The sequence below is a fragment of the Coenobita brevimanus genome, chromosome 49, assembly GCF_032717465.1.
Source record: "Coenobita brevimanus isolate Jiangsu-jjx chromosome 49, ASM3271746v2, whole genome shotgun sequence".
In the NCBI taxonomy this organism is placed as follows: domain Eukaryota; kingdom Metazoa; phylum Arthropoda; class Malacostraca; order Decapoda; family Coenobitidae; genus Coenobita; species Coenobita brevimanus.
In genome coordinates this window covers 1,382,668-1,406,162 of record NC_137002.1, presented here as the reverse complement: position 1 = coordinate 1,406,162, position 23,495 = coordinate 1,382,668, and the positions used below count along the sequence as shown (strand labels likewise).

The 23,495-nt window shown below is 41.8% G+C and overlaps 1 protein-coding gene across 1 annotated transcript in view; it reads left to right on the top strand.

Annotated features, from left to right (window-relative positions):
• Positions 1-23,495, top strand: part of LOC145399445 (uncharacterized) — a 72,944-nt gene that overhangs the window by 3,491 nt on the left and 45,958 nt on the right. The window contains exons 2-14 of the mRNA XM_080272060.1: positions 672-760; positions 1,642-1,709; positions 6,057-6,226; positions 7,612-7,696; positions 8,202-8,332; positions 10,213-10,357; positions 11,668-11,771; positions 13,337-13,441; positions 14,608-14,748; positions 15,626-15,749; positions 18,340-18,488; positions 19,629-19,769; positions 21,251-21,490. Coding sequence (XP_080128186.1) covers positions 672-760; positions 1,642-1,709; positions 6,057-6,226; positions 7,612-7,696; positions 8,202-8,332; positions 10,213-10,357; positions 11,668-11,771; positions 13,337-13,441; positions 14,608-14,748; positions 15,626-15,749; positions 18,340-18,488; positions 19,629-19,769; positions 21,251-21,490 — 1,692 coding nt within the window. The remainder of the gene's footprint in view (positions 1-671; positions 761-1,641; positions 1,710-6,056; positions 6,227-7,611; positions 7,697-8,201; positions 8,333-10,212; positions 10,358-11,667; positions 11,772-13,336; positions 13,442-14,607; positions 14,749-15,625; positions 15,750-18,339; positions 18,489-19,628; positions 19,770-21,250; positions 21,491-23,495) is intronic.

The following is a 23,495-nucleotide window of genomic DNA, read 5'->3' as shown; positions in this document are numbered from 1 at the left end:
ATGACTCTATTACGTCGGATATTGGAGTGATTACTGTACTTAAATGTACTCACATTTTCCAATTCCTCACCATCCAACCTCACTGTACATTCACTGACTTCACCTCTCTCAAAGACCATCACTTTACTCTTCCCTACTTTCACCTTTAGATTCCGTTTCTTACACACTCTCCCAAACTCATCCACCAAGCCTTGCAGCTCCCCTTCGTCTTCACTCAACAACACAGTATCATCTGCAAACAGCAGTATAGGGAGTTTCCAAACACTATCCTCTCTCACCAGGGCCACTCCAGCATCCACTACCCTACCTTGTACCTCTTTTATTACCCCATCCATGTACAGATTGAACAACCATGGGGACATGACACATCCCTGTTTCAACCCAACCTTCAAAGAGAAAAATTCACTCAGTTCACCATCCACACGCACTGCAGCCTTAGCACCATCATACATACTCTTCACAGCATTCAACAACCTAAACAAATTTAAGTCTAAAATATCATAAAAATCAGTAAAAAGAAAAATCGTTATATCAGGGTTTGGCCATCGTTTGGTGGGGTGGGGTGGTATTTGTGCCCCCATTGCTGTGCCGGGGTATTGCATTTAGGGGTATCATATATCGGGGTCTGCCTGTATATCTAAGCTGTTCGGTTATCTTGGTGTTGTCTGCAGATAAACGCACTGGAATTGGTGTCAGAGGAGTGTCCGTCTCTGGGACACCTCACTGATGGGCGCATCCTGGCACGCCTCCTTTCTTCCCTGTGAGTTGAACTACCAGTACTTTATTGTACAGTATCGATCATCCCCCTAAATTTGAGTCTAGTATGGTTTCAAAACTTCACTTAATGTTGAATTGCATGATCTCACACACTGGTAAGTCCTAGAAATAAGTAAACTGTTAATATTATACAGTAAAACCTCACTATAACAGACTAATTGGTGCCCAAGCCATTCCGGAAAAAAGTGAAGTTCCAGTTAAAACGACATCTGGACTTTCCACTGTTAACCCGGACTTTTGTCTGATATATCAGACATTAGTCTGGATCGTACAAATGGTTTTTCAACTGTTTTCACTACCTTCCCTGTACTGTACCGTACTATACATTCACCACAATATTCAAATGATATACATATATATACAGTAATAATACTGTACTGTACACTGATAAACATGTCTTTTATTTACCTTATTGTGGTGAACGTAGTGGAAAGGGACAGGCAGTCCAGACTGCTTCTGGCTTTATTGAAATTTTTTCCGGTAGCTCCTTGATTCTGATAAAAGTGAGTTCTGGTATATTGAAGTCCATTATATCGAGGTTTTACAGTATTTAGTTTTTCTGATGCCTGTGCAGTAGTACAGTTTGTATACAGTGCTGTATAGCCTACATCTTGAAGTCAGCAAATCCTAAACAAGGGTATTTATAAACACTGGCATAAGTTTTGTGCAGTAGGTACTGTATATCTGTAAAGGACTGTGTACAGTAGTACAGGTATTGTACTTTTTGTACATAATAGAATTTTTAGATGTAACCTTAAATGTAGGCTAACTGTAATAAGCTTGCCCAAAAGCATGGTAGTGTACCTACTGTAATGATAATACAGTGCAGTCTTTTTTAATGCATATCTTACCCTTCTTTTACAGAAGAAATGAAACTGTAGAAACACAAGACTTTGTTAGCCTCATTCCTAAACTGGAAAGTTTACTTCGAGGTGAGTGACTCATCCATTTGTAATTTGCATTATACAGTATCACTGTAGCATTTTATTTTGTTTCATTTTTAACCCGACAGCTGCTACATTAGGTTTCCTGGTCTACCCCCCCTCCCCATGCACACACACACACACACACACACACACACACACACACACACACACACACACACAAAAAGAATCTCAGAAATAATTTTTGCTCCTATGAAATGAAACAGCACATGGGAAAGTATAAGAAAAACGTATGAGTTCATTACTTACCTTAGTTCAGCCGTGGTGAAGTAATGAAGTTGCACATCTGACTTCTCCCCTCAACACTGGTGGTAAGGTGAAAGCATATGTGGGTGTTGGCGGGACACAAGGGTGGTGATGGAAGTAGCTCAGTTGAGATGCCAAATGGCACTGGAAATGTGCCCATTAAAATATACATATATATATATATATATACATACACAGTATATGATGGATGTAGCAGCTACATGTTTTCCATCATGTGAGGTACGTAGCAGCTATCGGGTCAAAGGCTCCAGCATGCTTCCATGCATCGGCCTTGGTCATCTAATGGCGGCTGCCTATGCTGCTTGATCCCTGGCAGCTTCCCTCTTCAGTCCCTCTCCCTGAGGTTACACTCAGTGACCTCATCTCAGGTCTTTTTCGGTCTTCCTCTCACAAGTCTATCCCTAATGTTAATGCTTCTCACTTTCTGCACCCAGTTATCATCTCCCATCCTCTCCACACGCCCAAACCATTTCAATCTACCACTCCTCATCACAGCACCAATACACTCCATTCCCATCCTACTCCTCAGCTCATCCATCATAAACATAGCCCCCCCAGGCCTCGCACTCAATGACGCACTACATATCCACCTGATCATTGTCATTTCTGTATATTTGAGCCTGCGAATATCCTCCTCCTTTACTGCCAGGTCTCACTACCATACATCATTACACTCCTAACACATGCCGCATACAAAGATCCCTTAGCATGGAGGGAGAGCCCTCCTCAGGAGAGGCAACATCTCCCTGAACTTTGTCCAACCAGCCCTTTTTCTAGCCACAGAACTAGCTCCAGCCCCACCTCCAGCATATAACGTGTCTCCCAAATAACAAAACTCTTCCACAAACTCAAGAGACTCACCAGCAAGATCAGTCTTTTCATGCCGGACTCTCCATATTCTTACCCTGACACATTGCACACATGAAATCAGCATCATCTCGCATTATGTCGTTGATACCACTGCATCTCTCGTGCGCCCACTTGTCACATACACTTCATAAGATGGAATTACTTCCTATGCCCTTGTGGCAGGTTGCGCATGGCCACTCTTCCTCTCCTTTGACAGTACCGTCATCACCCCAAGATACCATCACTTTTGTTTGATCTGCATTTACTCTTAAGTGATTGCACCCTGTACCTCATCTCCACTTCCTAAATCTTTCCTGTGCCTCCCTTTCGTTCTCTGTAATCAACACCAAATCATCAGCATACAACATCTCCCATGGGAGTCCATTTCTGCAATCATGTGAGAGGGCTTCAGGTACCATGATAAACAACTAGGGGCTCAAGACTAACCCCCTGATGCACACCAACATTCAAGGAAAACTCATCACTCAAATCTACATTTACCTTTACCTGGGTGTGAGCACCCACATACATTGTCATAACCAGCCTCTTCTCGATCTCAAGCTTTCTCATTGCCCACTTCACCACCTCCCAAGGGACTCTGTCAAAGGCCTTCCCCAAATCAACAATAACAAAGTACAGCTCCCTTTTCTTTTCTCTATATTTTTCCTGAAACTGTCAAACAATGAATATGGCATCAGTGGTCCCTTTGCCTGACATAAATTCAAACTATCTCATCAGTATTCACTCTTTCTCTAATCATCATCATCAGGACCTCCTTTCCCACCCAAGGGCAGGGTGAGGAGTAGCAATGTCCAGACAACCCATGTTTGCCCAGTCCAATGGGTCATGCTTCCATTCACTCATCATTCAAGCCTCTGGAATCCTGGCTGTATCTGATGTGCCAGAAAACTTTAACCACATTCTCTAGCTTCTCATAAACGAATCTGATAGAGTCAATCTGAACGCTGTCACGTTAAAAAGGGGTGCCAAATCCCTGATCATGCTCTTCCCGCAACATTCATCCAGCCACCTCAATCTCTTGTCAGTTCCCTAGCCTCACCAACTCCCATACCTCTCTTCCACACACACTCATCCATCATATCCCTCCACCTTCTCCTTGGCCTACCTCGCCTCCTCCCTACTTCATATTCGCACAGCTATACCTTTTTCATCACTGTTGTTATCCTTTCTATCCACATGACCATACCATCTCAGTACACTCTTCGATTCTGGTGTCCACAGGCTTTATCACCCCACATCTTTCACGAATCGCATTATTTCGTATCCCATCCACTCTCTCTACTCCACATACATTCCTCAGCAGTCCCATCTCCACTGCTCTCGCTCTTGACTTTTCATTTTCATGCCACACCATAGTCTCACATCCGTATGTTAAAGTTGGCACTAACACTCCTTTATGTAAGCCTCATGCAGCTGCAACACCCAACCCTCAGCTTCTTATCAAGGCCTTCATAGCACCAGTTACTTTCCTTCCTTGTGTCACTCTACTTTCCACTTCTTTTGCACATTTTCCTCTCTTTTCCATCACTGTACCAAGGTATTTGAACTCTCTCACCAGTTCCAGTCTCTCTGCATTCAATGTAACATCACACTGGGAGTCACCTTCTCTCTCGATTACCATCACTTTACAGTTTTCTACGCGTACTCTCAAGGCACAACACTCACCGACATCAGCAATACTCTGCTCCAGATTACCAAGTTCATGTTTGGTATTTGCAAGTAGCACTGTCATCAGCATACAACAAATTTGAGATATTCCATCCATCACCATTGTTTTACCAGTGCCATTCCTCTCTGCATTTCTTGTGTTTTAACTTCTCTCATCACTCCATCCACATATATACGGTACTGAACAACCATAGGGACATCACACAACCTTTTCGCATGCCCACATTGATCGTGAACCATTCACTTAGATGCCCATTTACCCTTACACATGCCTCACTACCATCATAAAAACTCTTGATGGCACCCAGCAGCTTACCATCTACACCATACCATGTGCAAAACCTTCCACTGTTCATCTTTGTCTACTTTGTTGTATGCTTTTTGCAGATCCATAAATGCCATAAACACCTTATATTCCTTCTCATAAGCTTTCTCCACTATCCGTCTCACTGCAAATATTTTATTCACACATCCTCTGCCATTCCTAAAGCCACCCTAATCTCTAATCATACCTTCAAGAACTCTCCAATACCTTCATTATTTGGTCCAAAAGCTTTATGCTTCTATTACAGTGTGTGTGTGTGTGTGTGTGTGTTGGTGGTTATTCTCCAGTATTTGTATTCTGTAGCTGCATTTTATTTTGATAATTTAGCAATGATATAAAGGCATAATTACCAGTATTTAACACTTGGTAACATCAGATGATTTTATTCATGTCTGATAAACCTACTAAAACTAAAAGCTTAAAAACTCTGAAATATTGATCTAGCTGAGAATTAACCACATCAGTGTGAAAACATATTGTAGTTACCTGCACACAGGTTTAATCAGCTTAGATGTGATTTTTTTAATGTGAAGGGGTTCAAATTAGCCATCATAGCTCCTGCTGCTCAAGCTGAATAAAATTATTTTGACATTGATAGGTTTATATCCAAGGGGTGGTTGGGGTTTATTGCTCATGTAATATCACTCATGGATATGTGAGGCTGGTCACTCATCTTAAATGTCAGGCCTGACTTGCCTATCCCCGGGCTCCTACACTTCTCATGGGGCAGCACAGGATCAGATGATATATGTACAGTAGCAAGAGCACACAAAATAGGATGTTGTCCAGTTTGAAAGGGTTAAATGTTTTGTATTGCAACTATTACCAGTCTGTTTTACTCAGGTGAGGAGAACCAGTAGAAAACATAGATTCAAATTACCATACCCACTTTGTGACAGTATGGACAGTCCATCTTATGTGTTGGTGTTCTGAATTGTCACAACTTTTTCCATACAGTTGACACTGGATATTTAGGAAAACTGGAGGATTAGCTTATCAGAGACTAATGGAAGTTTTATATGCAGTTTTTCAGTAAATTATTGTGGACTTAAAAAGAGTAAAGAACAACAAATATACGTAATGAGGACCTTCTGTTTGTTCATTTTTATCCAAATTGAACTTGGCCTTGACTTCATCATATACTGTAGTTATTCCTTGTAATCAGTTCACCTCATATGATAGTAATCTCTTTTACCCCTCTTCAGAACACTTTGCTGGTCCCAAGTTGGTGGACTTTGATGAGGCTGCATCAGGGAGTGTGGTGGAGCTGACCAAGCTGTGTCTCTTACTCCTCCACATCACAGTCATCACAGAGGACCGGTTGCGATCTCGCCTTGTCAACTCTCCCATCCTCAGTTTTTCCGTGCAGGCCAGAGTAAGAGTCCGTTGTATTTATGTCATTATTATTATATATTTTATACAGTCAGTCTTGTTGATATCACATCATTTTCACTCATGATTGTGGGTGAATAGAAACCCTGATCTGTTCACTTTATTTATCTTGAAAATTGCCATCTCTCCTTCTTGACTGCTGAGATGTAACAAGAGATTTACACTCTAGTGTTTGTCATAAAAAGATGTTATGGAAATGATGTAGAAGTGTAGTTTAGTCTTATTCTCATCTTGACAAAAATGTTAAGTTTAGGTGCTGACCTATTTTTTGGACACTGTCTTTAGTATTGGCTGCTGCTATGTGGTAGTATTGTATTAAATTTTGATGTTGATAAATGCTTATTGAGAGAGAAAGTGACTTCCAGTGTGATATTACAGTGAATGGAGAGAGACTGTAACTGGTGAAAGAGTTCAAATACCTGGGTACAGTGATTGAAAAGAGAGGATAATGTGCAAAAGAAGTGGAAAGTAGAGTGACAAAAGGAAGGAAAGTAACTGGTGCTATGAAGGCATTGATAAGAAACAGAGGCTTGAGTGTTGCAGCTGCACGAGGCATACATGAAGGAATGTTAGTGCCAAATATGACATATGGATATGAGACTATGGTGTGGCATGAAAATGAAAAGTTAAGGGTGAGAGCAATGGAGATAGGACTGCTGAGGAATGTATGTGGAGTACAGAGGTTGGATAGGATACAAAATAATGTGATTTGTGAAAGATGTGAGGTGATGAAATCTGTGGACACAAGTACTGTACTGAAGAGAGTGTACCGAGATGGTATGGTCATGTGGAGAGAAGGGATAACAATAGAGTGGTGAAAAAGGTATATCTGAGTGAATTTGGAGGAGGGAGGAGGCGAGGTAGGCCAAGGAGAGGGTGGAGGGATATGGTAGATGAGTGTGTGAGGAGGAGAGGTATGGAAGTCGGTGAGGCTAGACGACTGATGAGAGATCAAGCTGGCTGGCTGGATGAATGTTGTGAGAAGAAGTGCATGATCAGGGATTTGACACCCCTTTTTAGCGTGACAGCATCCGGATTGACTCTGTTGGATACTTTTATGTGAAGCTACAGAATGTGGTGGAAGTTTTTGGAGTATCAGATAGAGCCAGGATTCCGGAGGCTTGAATGATGAGTGAATGGAAGTGTGTCCCATTTGATTGGGCAAACTAGGGCTGTCTGGATGTTGCTACTCCTCACCCTGCCCTAGGGTGGGAAAGGAGGTCCAGATGATGATGATGATAAGTGCTTTTCTAAACCTACCTCATTTTAAAGAACTGGTTGAGGTTTACTTGTAATATGTATAGAGTACCAGTACTGTACAGTATGTTAAAAAATCAAAGACAATAGTGCATTTCTCGTATCCTTCAGGTCAAATATCTGTTAGAGGCCATCCAAAAGCAGGGGGCAGGCCTGAGCTCCAAATTTCTCAACATTCTATGCATGGAGAAACTAGGTAAGGAATCTGAGTGGTTTGCAAGTGGATATTCAATAATATTGCAGTTCCGTTAGGCTGTAACACTCCCTTGGACAAGTGATGTGGAATTAAGGGTCATATTTTTGCCAACCAAGGAAGCTCCTTGACACCTCATCCTTGCAACACTACGTTTTCTCTAACATGGTCTAAAATTGTCATCCCCCCATCATCGGTGCTGAGTTGCAGCAGTAGAGTAACACTAGAACTTGATGCCAGTCACAAAGATGTGGTATGAAAGGATGTTGAGCCTCAGTACAGTATTGTTTTATTCTGCCACTGAACAACATGAAATAGCTAAGCTGCAAATGGATACAAATCTGGGTATGTAAAAGAACTATAGTGACATATAGTAGGTTACTGGTGTGTATTATAGAAACCTGAGATAAGGTGTAAGAAAGCCTTCTAAATTGGTTGTAATATGAGTAGGTGTTTACCAGATGTTTGTATTACTTATTGTCCTTTCACAAATTTTGTATATTGTCAGATTCGTCAACTGTGCTGGAATGTGACACTCCAGTGAGCAGCAGCAGCAGCAGCAGCAGGGTGGTAGGCTCCCCAAGGATTTACACAAACTCTCCACGCTCCTCTGCCTCGCCTCTCAGGGAGCTGATACAGGTTAACACTACTCTTGTGTGTGCCCTGGGGAAGTTTTCTCTATCTTTATGCTCCTCTGTCTTGCCTCCCAGTGACAGGATAGCACTCCTTTGTTGCTTGTGTCATGGATAAGTATTCTCTCTCTCTGTGGTCCTTTGTCTTGTCTCTCAATGAGCTGGTACAGGATAGCACTCCTCTGTTGCTTGTGTCTTGGGGAAGTATTCTCCCCATCTATGCTTCTCAATCTTCCCTCTCAGTGAGGTGGTACAGGATAGCATTCCTCTGTTGCTTGTGTCTAGGGAAGTATTTTCTTTCCATGCTCGTCAGCCTCACCTCTGAGGGAGCTTGTACAGGTTAGCACTTTTATGTAGGTTGTGTCTCAGGGTTGTCTTGTTGTGACTTTTGAGATACCAGTATTGTAACACGACTCCCCTAGCAGTGTATTCTTCCCACTATATTGTAATATCATTAGATATGTGTCAGGGTTGAGAGACTGGGATATTGGAGTGTCACTTCCTTAGAAATTTATTCTGCACATTACACCTTTATATCCCCTTGTTTGTTGTAATATGCAAAATTAATCACAAAGGATGAGATACTACAAAGTCTTATCCCACCTAGAATATAACCCTTGAACATTTGAAGTCTGCTATTCCTCTACAGCATCTTGAAACCATTAAAACATGATGAGATCCTTGTAAGTTCATCAGTGCTGAATGTGTCATGTTTTAATATCTTTTTAAATTTCTGGTAGGCAGGGCACCTACCATCCACTTATTTTAGTACCACCTTCAGGTGGCTCTGTTCTTGGGTACACCTTTAATTATTCTATGTAGCCCAGGAAACAGTACATCAAGTTGCATGGTAACTATAACTAAATGGACATGTGGTCTAGTGGATTGAGGTGCTTCAGTTAGTTGTGCCTCATAAGGTTTTATATTTAATGTCACTGGCCTGAAATGTCCAGACTAAAGAACCTAGCGCAGGTCTCCTACACTCTGGATGAGGCAATAGAAGATTGGATGATAAAATGTCAGTTGCCTGCAAGTGACAACTATATTCTGTATGACAGCCCTGGATACTAACTACAGTACTGTGTACTCCTCTTTTAGACTTGGTGCCTGAACTGCAACATGCCCTCATTTTGTGACTGGGGTGCACTTTTGGAGTCTGATTGTATAATGAATTTAGGATTGTAGCAGTCGTAAGTAAGAAAAATGATTGTTTACCTAGAAATTGGGCACCACAGTGAGCGTATAAGCATAGCAAAATTGTAAACCAAAAAAAGATTCTTACTTCTTATTGGTCATATACCGAGTGATCATATAGTGAGGATATACAGTACTGTATATTTTGTATAGACTTCCGTGGCTGCTGTTTACTTCTTGCGCTTTTCTTTTCGGCTCCAGCTTCCATTATAGTAGTTTTCAGTCCTCTCTTTCTCCAAGTGAAAAACTATAACACGTTTATTTGAACCTGACAGAGATCTGTAACTCCATTCAGCCATGGAGGTGGCTAGAAGGAGTCAGATTGGAGGGTTATGTGATTAGAAACCAAGGAGACTTGTTTGTACCTTACAGCTGTGGCTCCTCGAATTCATACAACCTTGGTTTTATGTTCAAACTGGTAGTGCCCCATGTCATTGGGTGAAAACAGTTCAATTACAGTATTGTCATTGTATTCACAGGTTTTTATCACTAGTGTCCTCTTTTTTTTTTTTTTTTTTTTTTTTTTTTTTTTTTTAAGGGGAAGAACTATCAGCAGTATAAGATGATCATCATTGTTGTCATCATCATCCAGTTTCCCAGTTGAATGAGCCACACTTCTATTCACTTAACACTGAAGCTCCCGTAATGCTGGCTCAGTATATCCAACCATATTTTTTCCGCCTTTGATCACAGAGCCCACCATTCCGGCTGCAGAAGTTGCTGAGTGCTAAGAAACATGAGGTGCGTCAGCTGCAGCAGCAGGTCCACAGCCTGGAGGAGGAGAAGATGGAAATGAAACACCAACTGGCCCTTGCCGACAAGAAAATCGACAAGCTTAGTAAGTTTTTATTGACTTTGTAGTTGTTGTGACCCCAGGTCCATCTGAGTGTGAACCAGGTGAACTGCAAGATGAAACTGCCCCCCACATGCAATCCATCTTCTTCCTCTTGGGGAACATGGAGGGAATTGAGGGATGTCTATCTGAAAAGGTAGCAGAGCTGCCTAGTTATATCAGTGCTACCATGTAAAGGCATTGCTTTCCTGCACCTGTCTAGTTGATGGTCATTAGTGCATTGACCTACTGTTTATATATAAATTTGAAATAAATTAATGATTAGATTCCTCTCTAGCACATTTTTAGTGCATACAGTACAATATATATAGTTGCTTATTAACCTCCAAATGCCGGGCTGTATTTAACGCAGTCGTCACCTCACAACGGGCAATTTCCCGGAAATCGCATGTTTTCGAACCGTAATATCTGAGAAAGTATAGCACTTAGGGAAACAAATTAAAGACCATATTACTCACCAACTCTTCCTGTTGCAAGTGAGAGTATCCCCAGGTGTGTAGCTTGATGCGTTGATGAGTAATGACATGAGGAAGAGAATTAATTATTGGTGTGAGAGGAGGACGTGTTCGTGTGTCTGCCCACAATGCTGGCTATGGCTTTTGCTCTCAGCCTGATAACTTCTCCACTACTGGATTAACTACTGTAGACACTGTTGCATCCAAGGCATGCCTTGTGGCACTATCACTGAGCCCTTTTCTAGTATCCTTGGAAAGAGGCTTGGCAGGGGTGGATGATGCAATTGGCTACAGGCATTATGGATGGAATCAGACTAATGGGAACCTGAAGACATCATTGTGCACCTGCCAAAAGCGTGGAACATACTGACTATCGCCTGTGTGCTGTGGAGGAACTCCCTCCCTATCCTTTGGTGCTGAGATGAAATGGCATTCGGTTCAAACGGTAGCGGGAAGACACTTGCACATATAGCCACTACCCAGTGGCCCCATGGAAGCCAGATTGTGATGTGCATAGACATTACCCGGCGGATGGGGGTTAATGTATTGGCTTAGTTTCATGTATGATTTTGAAATATATTTAGTATACTGTATATGTACAGTATCAGTTAATGATCTCAGTGGTATATGCTCCCATGACACTAAAAATTTGTTTAGATTTGGTGTCAGACAAGAATAAACTTTCAAAACAACTAAAGGCTTAAGTAATGGAACCCGTTAATGAGAATTTAGGTGTGAAAGAGAGAACTGTGTGAACGAAATGTGTTGTGGATCAGGTAAAGAGGACTGATTTGAGACTACATTATAAACATTGTATCATTTACCATTCTGACCTTGCAGACCTCGAGGTACATAGGCTTGAAACCAGACTTCAGGACTCACAGAAGGTTAGGGATTATCTTGAGCTTCAAATCAAGTCTGGGGAGGAACTCACTCACCAGCAGGTATGAACCTTATGACTGTATATTAGGTTGCATAGGATGTCTTGTAACACACATTCCTTTTCTATTTAGCTTAGTGGTGCTTGCAAATAGAGGATGAGAGCTTGCTAGACTAGTGCTGTGTTTTGTAGATGTCTCTAAGTGTTGTGTCTTGAAAGTTGTTTTTGTTTAACCTTAGTCTGTTGGCTAAGCAGATTCTTAGACCACAGGTAAGCAGTTGCTTCTGTGTGGCCATTATCTGGGTAGAGTACAGTGAATACTTAGAGGGATCCAGTGTCACCTTGTGTTAGACAACACCTCACCAGGGTCAGACCAGGGTCCTTCTCCCAGCTAGGTTCAGGGAAATATGAGGAGGTTTGGATCCTGGGTAGATGCCACAGCTACCCGACATTGGGTACACAGTGCTACCATATGTAGGCTCCTTGTCAGCACAAGAGAGGAGGTTGTCCCTAGTGTGATGTTGCAGTGAATGGAGAAAGACTTGAATTGGTGAGAGATTGTAAGTACCTGGGTACAGTGATGGAAAAGAGGTAAATGTATAAAAGAAGTTGAAAGTAGAGTGGCATAGGGAAGGAAAGTGACTGGTTTTATAAAGGGCACAATAAGAAGCAGAGGTCCAAGTGTGGTGCCCGTGAGAGGCTTACATGAAGGAGTTTTAGTGCCTACTCAGACATACAAATGTGAGATTGGTGTGGCATGAAAATGAATAGTCAAGAGTAAAAGCAGTCAACATGGGGCTGTTGAATATGTGGAAGGTGGATAGGATAAAGAATAATATGATTCATGAAAGATGCAGAGTAAGGAATTCTGGACACCAGAGTTATCATTCTTAGATAGTATAGTCATGTGGAAAGAATGGGTATGACCAGAGTAGTGAAAATGGTATATCTAAGTGAGCTTGATGGTGGCAGGATGCGTGGTAGGCAAAGAAGGTGGATGGATATGGAGAATGAGTGTGAGAGAATTATGGAAACTGGCAAGGGAACAAGTTGCTGAATGAATTTGGTAAGGAGTGTATGAGGAGGGTTTTAATTTGACAGTCATCTGATTGGCTCTGTCTGCCAGGTAAATATGAAGCTGCAGGTGGACAGGTGTACCCATTAGTTGGATTCAGGGTTCTTATGACCTGAATAGTGAATGCATGTGTGTGTGGCTTATTCATTGGTCCTCCTGTTGATTAATTCTTCCACTGCTGTATCATATTCTTTCCTTTTCCTGACTTTCCGTGCCCTACCTCACTACACGTACTGGTGGGAAAGAGGGATGATGGTGATGATAGTATGTAAATAGGATGTGCAAGACAGAGATAGAATACTGGGATGTATATATAAGAATTTGTACAAAAAAGAGCAAGAGAGAAGTGAGAATACAGGAAAGAAAGAGTATTAAAGGAAGAACGAAGATAATACAGAAAGAATTTTATTATCATTTACAAGCTAGAGAGAGGAGGGGATTGGATAAAGAGTGGATGTATGGATACCAATACCATTAGCAGTTCTTGCTTAACCACAGTGTATCTGGCTGAACAGGCTTCAGTATCCAAAACTAATGTGTGTTTTGGCTGGCAGATGTCACAGCTGGGGCGGGAGGCAAAACAGCTAAGGACTGAGAATGCCTCCTTGGAAAGCACTGTCCAGAAGATTCTGTCTACCAATGATGAATTAGAGTCTAAGGTATGTATGGTTATACTCATATAGCTGCCTGTATTGTCAGTGGTAAGGATTATATGTCTGCTTTTGTATTTGTTTGTTGATCAGTTCTGGGCACTTTTCATTTATTTTTTTTTTTTACCCAGGAATTCCAGTTTAGTGACTTGTTTTGAGATGGGACTTGGATAATTATACTGGCAATGAAACAGTTCATTTGTGGCCATCACTTCTGAAATTGGGATATTTGGCTGATGGAAAAGTTCATTGAGTTGTCACGATCCACTCACTTGCTGTACTGCTGTTGGGTGCCTGCCCTTTCCTCTTCCTTCTTTCCATCCTTCCTCTTCTGTCTTTCTTTCCTTCATTCTCCCCTCTTCCTTCTGTCTGTGGGTGATTGTACACTGAGTGACAAGCCAAATGGTTTCCTGTACACCAGGAAACCATTTACTGTGCTGGGTGGGTAACCATATAACCAAATTATGGTGCATGATGGTTCAGTGGACAGCTGAGTGTGTGGAAGAGTTGTGTTACTTGGGAGATGTATTATGTGCTGGAGGTGGTGCTGGGGCTAGCTCTGTGGCTAGAATGAGGAGTGGTTGGAAGAAGTTGAGGGACCTTTGCCTCTCTAGACATTGAGAGGGCCCTCCTTCTGTGCTAAGGGCTCTTTGTATGCGACATGTATTAGGAGGGTAATGCTGTATGGTAGTGAAACCTGGGCAGTAAAGGAAGATGATATTCATAGGCTTCAGCATGCAGTAATGACTCTGATTCTGTGGGTGTGCAGTGTGTCATTGAATGTGAGGCCTGGGGTGGCTAGGTTTATGGTGGAAGAGTTGAGAGGAAGAATAGGAGTAGAGTGTATTGGTGTTGTGATGACGAGGGGTAGATTGAAATGGTTTGGGCATGTGGAGGGGATGGGGGATGATATTAGGTGCAGGAAATGAGAAGTGTGGATGTTGGGGGTAAGGTTGTGAGAGGCAGACCGAAAAAGACCTGCAACGAGGTCATAGAATGTTACCTCAGGGATTAGGGACTCAATAGGGAGGCTGCCAGAGATCAAGCATGGAGAGCCACTCGTAAGTGACTGAGGCCGACGCATGTAAGTATGTTGGAACCTTTGTGAATGAACAAAGAGGTTTGTGTTGTGTACTGTAAGTTTTACTTTATATTCAATATTTAACTTTTTTCAGAATGATAGTCTGTCCACAAGGCTAACACTAACAGCTGCAGAAAGAGATCGATTGAAAGAAGATATTTCAAGCCTTTTTGAGGCCAAAGTGGTGAATGAAGATATAATCGAGTCACAGGCATCTGATTTGAAGGATATGAAGGTGTGTGGTTTGTTTCTTTATTGTAATGTCTTCTTCATGATTATCCTTTGAACTAGGGCTAAAAATTACAATCTACATATTCTCTGGGTGTTGAAAACAAAAGTGTCAGGAGGTGGAAGGCTTTTCCATGTTCTTAGTTTTAATAATAGGGGTTTAACTGAGTCTAGATTGAGCATTCTGATTGGGTTGTGATATGGGAAGTTAATAATGGTAGATCTGGTTCCATCAGTTTTAGTTTTAGATTCATGTCCCCAAAGAGATAAGATTGTTCTAAATCTTCCCATCTCATTTGAACATGAAAAATTTATGTAGGATGGTAGTGCATAGCTTTTGGGGGGAAGGGGGCATTACCATCAAGTTTGTGCAAATGAACACTTACCAAGGTATGAATACCCTTTTCACTCCATAGAAATTTGATGCTCATTAACTTGATATTTCCCCTTTATTATATGACACAATACATGTTTTACTCTAACTTTGGCTTAAAATTACCACTTGTACATCTTGAAAACTGAGTTGCAGCAATAGATTAATAGTTGAATATGATGCTAGCCATGAAGAAGTGCCCTAAAAGAGGATGTGGAACATTGTAGTGTCCTTTTCTGCAACTGAGCTGTATTATATGAGCTACAAAAGGGCAAAAATCTATGCCATGATAAAGGAGTATCATTTACAATTGGTGTTGTTGCATCTGTGAGTGAGGGTTCCTAGAGTTTGAATGAAGACTGGATGTGTGTAGCCCATGTAATGGAGCAGACGTTAGTTCTCCATACATCAGCCATTTTCATGCTCTCTAAACCCTTCCACACCGTATCCATAGGTGGGAAAGGAGGTAAGGATGATGATGGTGATGCTTGCTTCTCCTCCTCATACACAGATGGAGCTGGAGGAACTTCAGCGATGCCTGCAGGAGTACCGGCCACAGCCTCATGTGTCTGAGGCATCTTTTTCTGTTTGCTCGCCGATGAACACCACTGCACCGATCTCTCCACCAAACTCAAGTATGCCACACTTTGCCTCATCCACATGCTCGTGTATTGGGGTGTCCAGACCCATGTGACCATGGTCCCAGTGAACTAGAGGTTAAACTTGCCATTCTATGCAGTCCCTCCTCAACATTTCAGGGGATAGGAAATGAATTGATGGTCATTTGTATGACTGTGCTATGTTATATAGATAGATAGATAGATAAATAGATAAATAAATATTGGTCATGGGAAGACAGCCTATTTCAGCTCTTGGGTGGACATAAGCACTTACAGCATTTCAGGTTACTTAACATCACTCAGTTCTTGTGAAGAGAATTGGTGTGACAAGGAAAGAAGTACAGTACCATTATGTTATCAGGGAGGTCACAGATCAGAGTCAATATTGACTTGTTGATGGAGCATTCAGGTACAGAGATTTACAGTACCATATCTGCAAAAAATTATACCCCCCCCTCCCCCTGCAGATACTGTACAGTTGTTTATTTGGCATATCTTTACATGTAGAAAAGCAAAAAGAGGTGGCTTAAGTTGATTCATTATTTGTTTGGCAGTAAAGTGGTGTCTGCAGGTCCAGTTACCCCACCCAGCATCACATCATTGTATTTCAGAGTTTATCAAGAGCCAGCCCATGGAGGCAGAGGTGGCAGTGACCTTCCTACCCATCCTCCTCTTTGTAAAGTTTTGCTCCCCCCCCCCCCCCCTTGTTTTTTCCTGCTGCCTATTTAAGATGATGAGGAGAATGTCAAGGGGGGAAAAAGAGAAAATGTTGATACAATATACAACACAGGTTGAGCAATATCCACTGTTATGCATGTCCTTGATGCTCCCCAGAGCTTCCATGTAGACATGGTACCACTGGTGGTAGGTAGTGGCAGCCATCATCCACTCACTTGATGAAATGTTCCCCACTTCTTTCGTCACCCTTATCATTTTATTTTCCGTGTGTGCCCTCCTTTCTTCCTATTTCGCCCATCCTTCTTGTTTCTTTTGATTACACATCTTTCCATTTCAGGTGACTTTATTGTGATTAACAAGCCTGATGTTTTCCTGTAACCCAGGAAATCATGTGCAGTGCTGGGTGGTAACCATATACTGTAACTGAATACAGTACAATCCCGGATATCTGGTGTCTAGATAACTGGAATTATCAGACAGCTGGGAAAATTCACATGCTGGCAGATATGTAAATAAAAATATAACCTGTGTGCCACTCTGACTGCTCACCCGTACATGAGATAGTCAGTCAAGTGTCATGTGAGACTGAATGTAGTTGGGCTATGTGAAGACATTTCTGTATAAGGTCATATCCTAGTTAATCCCCTTCCCAGCCCTCCTCCCTCTTCATCCCCTTCCTGCAATTCGGTCACCCTCCACACCGCCACAAACCGCGAGTCTGCTTACCAGATGGATGTTGCGGGAACGGAATGGAAAGGTGAAGAGTGGAGTCATCAGCGTATGAGTGGTTAGGGTTAGATGTACAGCTTAGAAGGTCATTGATGAATAAAAGGAAGAGAGTCGGTGATAGGACAGAGCCCTGAGGAACACCACTGTTGATAGGTGTAGGAGAAGAACGATGGCCGTCTACAACAGCAGCTATAGAATGACCAGAAAGGAAGCTATAGATGAGGGCACAGATAGAAGGATAGAAACCTTAAGAGGGCAGTTTGGAAATTAAGGATTTATGGACAATTAAAGTGCTCCAGTCGGATTGAGCTGGTGCAGGTTTTTATTCAGGGGGTGGTTTGGGTTTATTGCTCATGTAACGCAACTCAGGGATGAGTGAGGTTGGTCACTCTCATCTTAAATGTCAGGACCAACTTGCCTAGCCCTGGGCTCCTACGCATCTCATGGACAACACAGGATTGGATGATGAATGAATGAATGATTCGTTGTTTTGTTTATAAAGGCTTGCACATACTTGGATGCATCTGCCTTGGTCACCTAATGGTGACCGTCCATGCTGCCTGATCTCCAGCAACCTCTCTATTCCATAAATGGATAAAAGAAAATGGAGAAAGACCACAGGCCCCGCATGCACAGAGCTGAGCCCAGACAGGGGGAAAGGGGAGTGACCTATCCGCATCCTGGCCCAAAGCTGTGCCAATGGAGCCTGTTCCATGCCTGACCTCATGTCTGCCATTAGGTAGTGGTGCTACAGTTTTCTGGCCACATGCCCTTGCTGGCACCAACTCCTATATCGTAGTAGGGTATGATATGTGGTGTGTAAAGTATATACTGGGTAGTGTACTGGTACAGTGGACAATGAGAGAAATATATTTGGTGGGGTATGCTGGCTTACTCTCCATATTAATGACACTTACAAAAGGGTCAGCAAAAGGGGATTGTTAGTAGTTCTTAGTGATATGGGAGCTCCAACTCTCTGTGACCATCATTCCCATTCTGTCCAAGAGTATGCTCTGATCAGCTAGATCTACAGCCTACTTTTCAGATATTCAGTATCATTTAAATATCAGCATTGACTGTATAAGTATCAAGAGCAATAATGAACACATCATATGAAGAAATAAAGGACTAAGGAAGAGGTGTAAGTAAACTTCCTGTGCTGCCCAGAACATGAACCTTTGTTATCCCATTGTGGCAGGTGTGTGTGAAGAGAGCCTGGCTGAAAGTGTAGTGGACAAGATGTTGCAGGAGACACGGGCCCAGCTGGCACAGGTGGAAGGCAACTACAAGGCATTGCAAGATAACTTCACCTCCTTGCAAGAGGACAGGGACCAGCTCCGTGCCCAGGTACACTGTAGTTTGTTAGTCATTGTAATTTGTCAGAGACTTGCTCTGTTGCAGTTTACCCGGTAGTTCATGTGTCTTAGCAGCAAAATAAGACAGTGTTATGGGTCTAATCCTGTTCATAGCACTTCTTTGTGACATGCATCATATTCTGTTGTTAAATTCTAGTTTCAGATCATCATTCAGGGTGAACAGATGGCAGATTTTCTCCATGTTAAAGTGGGGGGGGGGGAAGAAAAAAAAAATCCGCTTCGTCCATCCATCTGAAGGAAGCCTTTTATAATATTAATTATTATTATTATTATTATTTATTGCTACCAGACAACATATGTTCAGCATATTTTTTTTATATAATATTTCTTTTTTTAACTGAAGGGCTGGTACATAACTTGGTAACCACATCAGTATGAATGGATTTTCTTCTGCTGAATCAAATCACTCTGGGATGACAAAAATAAAATGAAGATGTCCTCTGGCTGCCTACTTCTTCCTTAGCCTTTATCATTCTTTTTCTGTGCCTGTCCTCCTCTCTTCCTCTTTCTCCCATCTTTCCTGTCACTTCTTTCTGCTTTTCTTTCCATTACAGGTGGCTTTACACTGAGTGACAAGCCAAATGATTTCCTGTAAGCCAAGAAACCATTTACAACACTGGGTGGTAACCATATAACCAAACCATACGTGCTCCCTACGTGTCAACAAGTGGGTTGATGGAGAGTTAGTGCCCCTCCCCGTAAAACAAATAACTCAGAGTCAAATGGCCACTCCTTACGGGATTGTGTTGTCTGGCAATAGATAGATAGATAGATGTCCTCAGGCTTAAGTAGGTAATAAGCCTAATTTACAGTAGCTGAAGTAAGAGCTCCAACTTGCTTGATTGTTAATTAGTTTAGTTATATCTCCAGGTTTTGAGAGTTTGACAGTGTTCAAAGCTCACCTGAAGAGTTTTAAGTTAGAACTCTGAAATAGTGCTTGAAGCGATCAGAAATATTTGTGCATGGAAATTTGCAAATCTACTTTGTATACGTATGGTATTTGAACAGGCATTTCACTGTTATATAATTAACTTTATCTACTATAGTCATCATCTTCTTCAGTCACTGATCACCACCACCACCTCAGGTAATATTTTTTATTGTTCTGCAGGTGGAGTCGCTGACAAGAGACAACAGTAATTTAACAAATGAGATGCAGGGGGTGCGCGAGGCATACACCAAACTGCAGGAGGATCACGAGCACACATCTGACCTCCTCAAGCAGTGTGAGGAACAGAAACAACAGGCACAGGTATGCTTTAGTGCTTTCATCATCATCATCATCATTGTCAAATCCTCTTTTGCTGCCTAAAGTTGGAGTGAAGTGGTCCAAAGAGCAAGAAAAAACTTGATAGAATTAACCAGAGTCTGACCAGCAAAATTTGCCACACGCTCATTTACTCACCTGGCATCCCGGCTCCATCTCCCACACATCTGTTCTTATGCACGTCATGTCTACCTGTCAGACAGAGTCAGTCTGATGACTGTCAGGTTAAAAGGGGGTTGCAAAGCTTGGTCTTACTCTCCTCTGCAAAATTCTGTCAAACAACTGTGTCCACTGTCAGTTTCCTAGGTTAACCCTGGATAGGTAACCTTTTTTTTTTTTTTTTTTATATATATATATATATATATATATATATAAAAGGTAACGTGGGGTATGACAGACTCCACGGAAAAAAAATAAAACGGAAATACTTCCGTTTGAGATATTTCAAAATGCTTCAATACACAAATAATTCAACCCATTGTCTTTAAATAGGGCCATAAAAAATGAAGTTTAATAAAAAAAATATATATATTTTTTAAAGTTTATACAAAAATGATTAAATTTTAGGTATACAAATTATAAAATTATATCTTGCAAAACTGAAAAGTAATATCTTGATTCCTTGTGTGGCCTGCAGTAGACTGGTGTTGGGACCTTCTGTATACAAAAGGAGAAAGACAACAAATTAAAATTAAAAAATCACAAGTGGGCTCAACTGAGGTTACATTATAGGTAACCTGGGGTATGACATACCCCAGTGGCTCTTAGAGCAAAATCAGAGACAGGTACAGCTATGACCCCATCATCCCCACGAAGAGCATCACTAGGCAGGAAGGTAATGTGACGGACAGATATGTAGACATTATGCTCATGTTTTTAAGAATAAAAATTCTGGGACTGGGGTTTCTGATACCCCACTGTACTTATGTAGGGTTAAAATGGGTGCAAAACATTTGCACAGAAATCTACCAAACGGTTTGATTCACTGTCAGTTCCCAAGCCTCATTAGCCTCATTAGCCTCATTACCTTGCTTCTCATACTCCCATTTACCATATCTGTCTACCTTCATCTTGGCCCACCATGCATCCTCCCTCCTTAAAATGAAAATATATGTGCCAGTGCGATTGTCAAAAACCGAATGGCATTCAGGTGTTTTATTTTAGTTATTTATTTTTATTTATATGTATATATCAGAGTCCCAGAGTAGAGTGTCACAATCCTTTTGATTTTTTTTTCCGATCAATAGATGGCAGAGAGGAGTGGATGATGATGATGATAGTGGTGGTCAGTGTTCTAGAGTAATGGCACAAACTGTGTGCCATAATCTGGCATTATTTATTTATCATTTATATATTATTATTATAATTATTTGCAGGAGTATCCTCTAATTTTTTTTTACTTTATAATTTATTTAGGATTGGATGATGGATGGGTGGATGGATTTATTTTTGTATGACTATTCCAGGGTGTAGCTGAAGATCTACAAACAAAAGTGGAGAGGTTGGAGACTGAGGTGAAAGACTTCCACACCAGACTGAGTGAGACACAAAGGGAGGTGGAGAGCTGGCGGGAAAAGGAAGCAGCTGCCACCACCAGCCTGGCAGAGGAGACCCGGTGCCGGGCTACTGTGGAGGAAAATCTGGCCAGCACAGTAGCTAAGGCTGAACATGACATGCAGCAACTCACTCAGCAACACCAGGCACAGGTATGATAGGTCACCAAAATAAACACTGTGTACGAGAGCTTAGATTGGCACTCAGGCTTCTGTGACTCACTGTCCATCTGTCTATCTATCTGTATCTGTTGCCAGATGCCATAATCCTATAAGAGGTGGCCACAAACAAATTACTTCCATGTCACCCTGTCTTCTTCACTCCACCTAAGTAAACACTGAATACTGGTAGAGCTTATATTAACACTTAGACTCGTATGACTTGCACTCCGCCAAAATAAACAGTAAGTGTGAGAGCTTAGATTAACACTCAGACTTCTGTGACTCGTACTTCACCAAAATAACACGAAGTTGGAGAGCTCAGATTAGCACTTGGGATCTTGTGACTCGCACTCCATCAAATTAACACTACCAAGTACACAAGTTTAGATTAACAATTAGGCTCATTTGGCTCACACTCAGATGATTGAAAGCTGTGAATATTAGTTGGATGAGAATACTAGCGTTGATTAGACCCTGAGAGGGTTAATAGTGATAACTTTCTTGTATGACATACATAGTCTGTCATTAGCTGGAATAAACTGCAAGAGTTGTCCTGACCATGAGAGGATTAATACCTTCACTATGATAACTTTTTACCCCCTCCCCTCTTCTCTAGACATTTATATTCTGCTCATGAGTGAACTGTGTTCCATGAAAGGATCGCTGATGGTTATAATTAATTCATCCTGTTTGAAAAATATCTCCTTTAGAACTGACCAGAACTGTCAGGGGATTGAATTATTGGAGTAAAAAAGATGTGATTGTAGTCGAGGGGTTAATGGTCACAGTGTTAACATTCCGGCACTTTTAATACATTCAGCTGTGCAGAATTGCGTGATGTTAGGCGGAACAGAACCAAAGTTTTGCTTACATTTACTTTCCTGCTTTAGTCCCACAAGTACAATCCTTGACCCAGTTATTCCACACACTCATGTGCTGTATTCTCATTCCAAATCATATACACAGCATTGCATTTGCCCTCCCTCTGTCTTTCATTTTGCTCCACCTTTTTCTTTTAGTTGTGTTTTGCACAGAGTGGGTCACAATCCCACTTCAAACTTTTTTGTTCACTCCCACAACATTCAGGGATTACAGAGATATTATTATTGCTCCCCTGCTCTCAGTTGAGCCCAGGGTTCCTAGGGAGATCCCCCCATTCAAGAGGGTAGGGGGATCTCCCCTCACATATGCTCTGTTTATCTGTCCATATTTATTATATCTAAAGCTGGACTCTAATCCTGTATGGGGTGTCCACAAACATATTGCTTCCCTGTCAGTCTGTGTTCAGCTCTTGCGCACCTCTCATATACCTCTCCAATCCATCCTCCATTTCATCCTTGATATACCCCTGCCTCTCCCTTGCTTCAATCCCATACACACCTCATCAGTCTTTCATTCTCCATCCATCCATCATCAAATCCTACGTTGCCCCATGAGGAGTGTAGGAGCCCGGTGCTAGGCAAGTTGGTCCAGACATTTAAGGTGAGAGTGACCAGCCTCACTCATCCCTGAGTGGCATTACTTGAGCAATAAACCCGGACTACCCCTTGGATATAAACCTTCGCCGGCTGAATCCAATTGGAGCACCGTAATCACCCACTAAACCACCAGGCACCAAAATTTGGTTATATGGTTACCACCCAGCATTGTAAATAGTTTCCTGGTGTACAGGAAATGATCTGGCTTGTCACTCAGTGTATAATCACCCACAGGCAGGAGGAGGAGGAAAGAATGAAGGAAAGAAAGACAGAAGAGGGAGTGTAAAGTCACCTGTAGGCAGAAGGATAAGGAAAGACAGAAGAGGATGGAAGGAAAGAAGGATGGAGGAGAGGAAAGGGCAGGTGACATGTAGAGGTGTATGGTATGTAGGAGGACTACTGGGCCTTGATAGCAGGCTGTGAAGCCTATGCCCAGAGTCGGACACATAAAAAAAAAAAAAGAAAAAAAAAAAAGACACCCAAGAGCAGCACTACATTGAGTGAGATGATGATGAGCG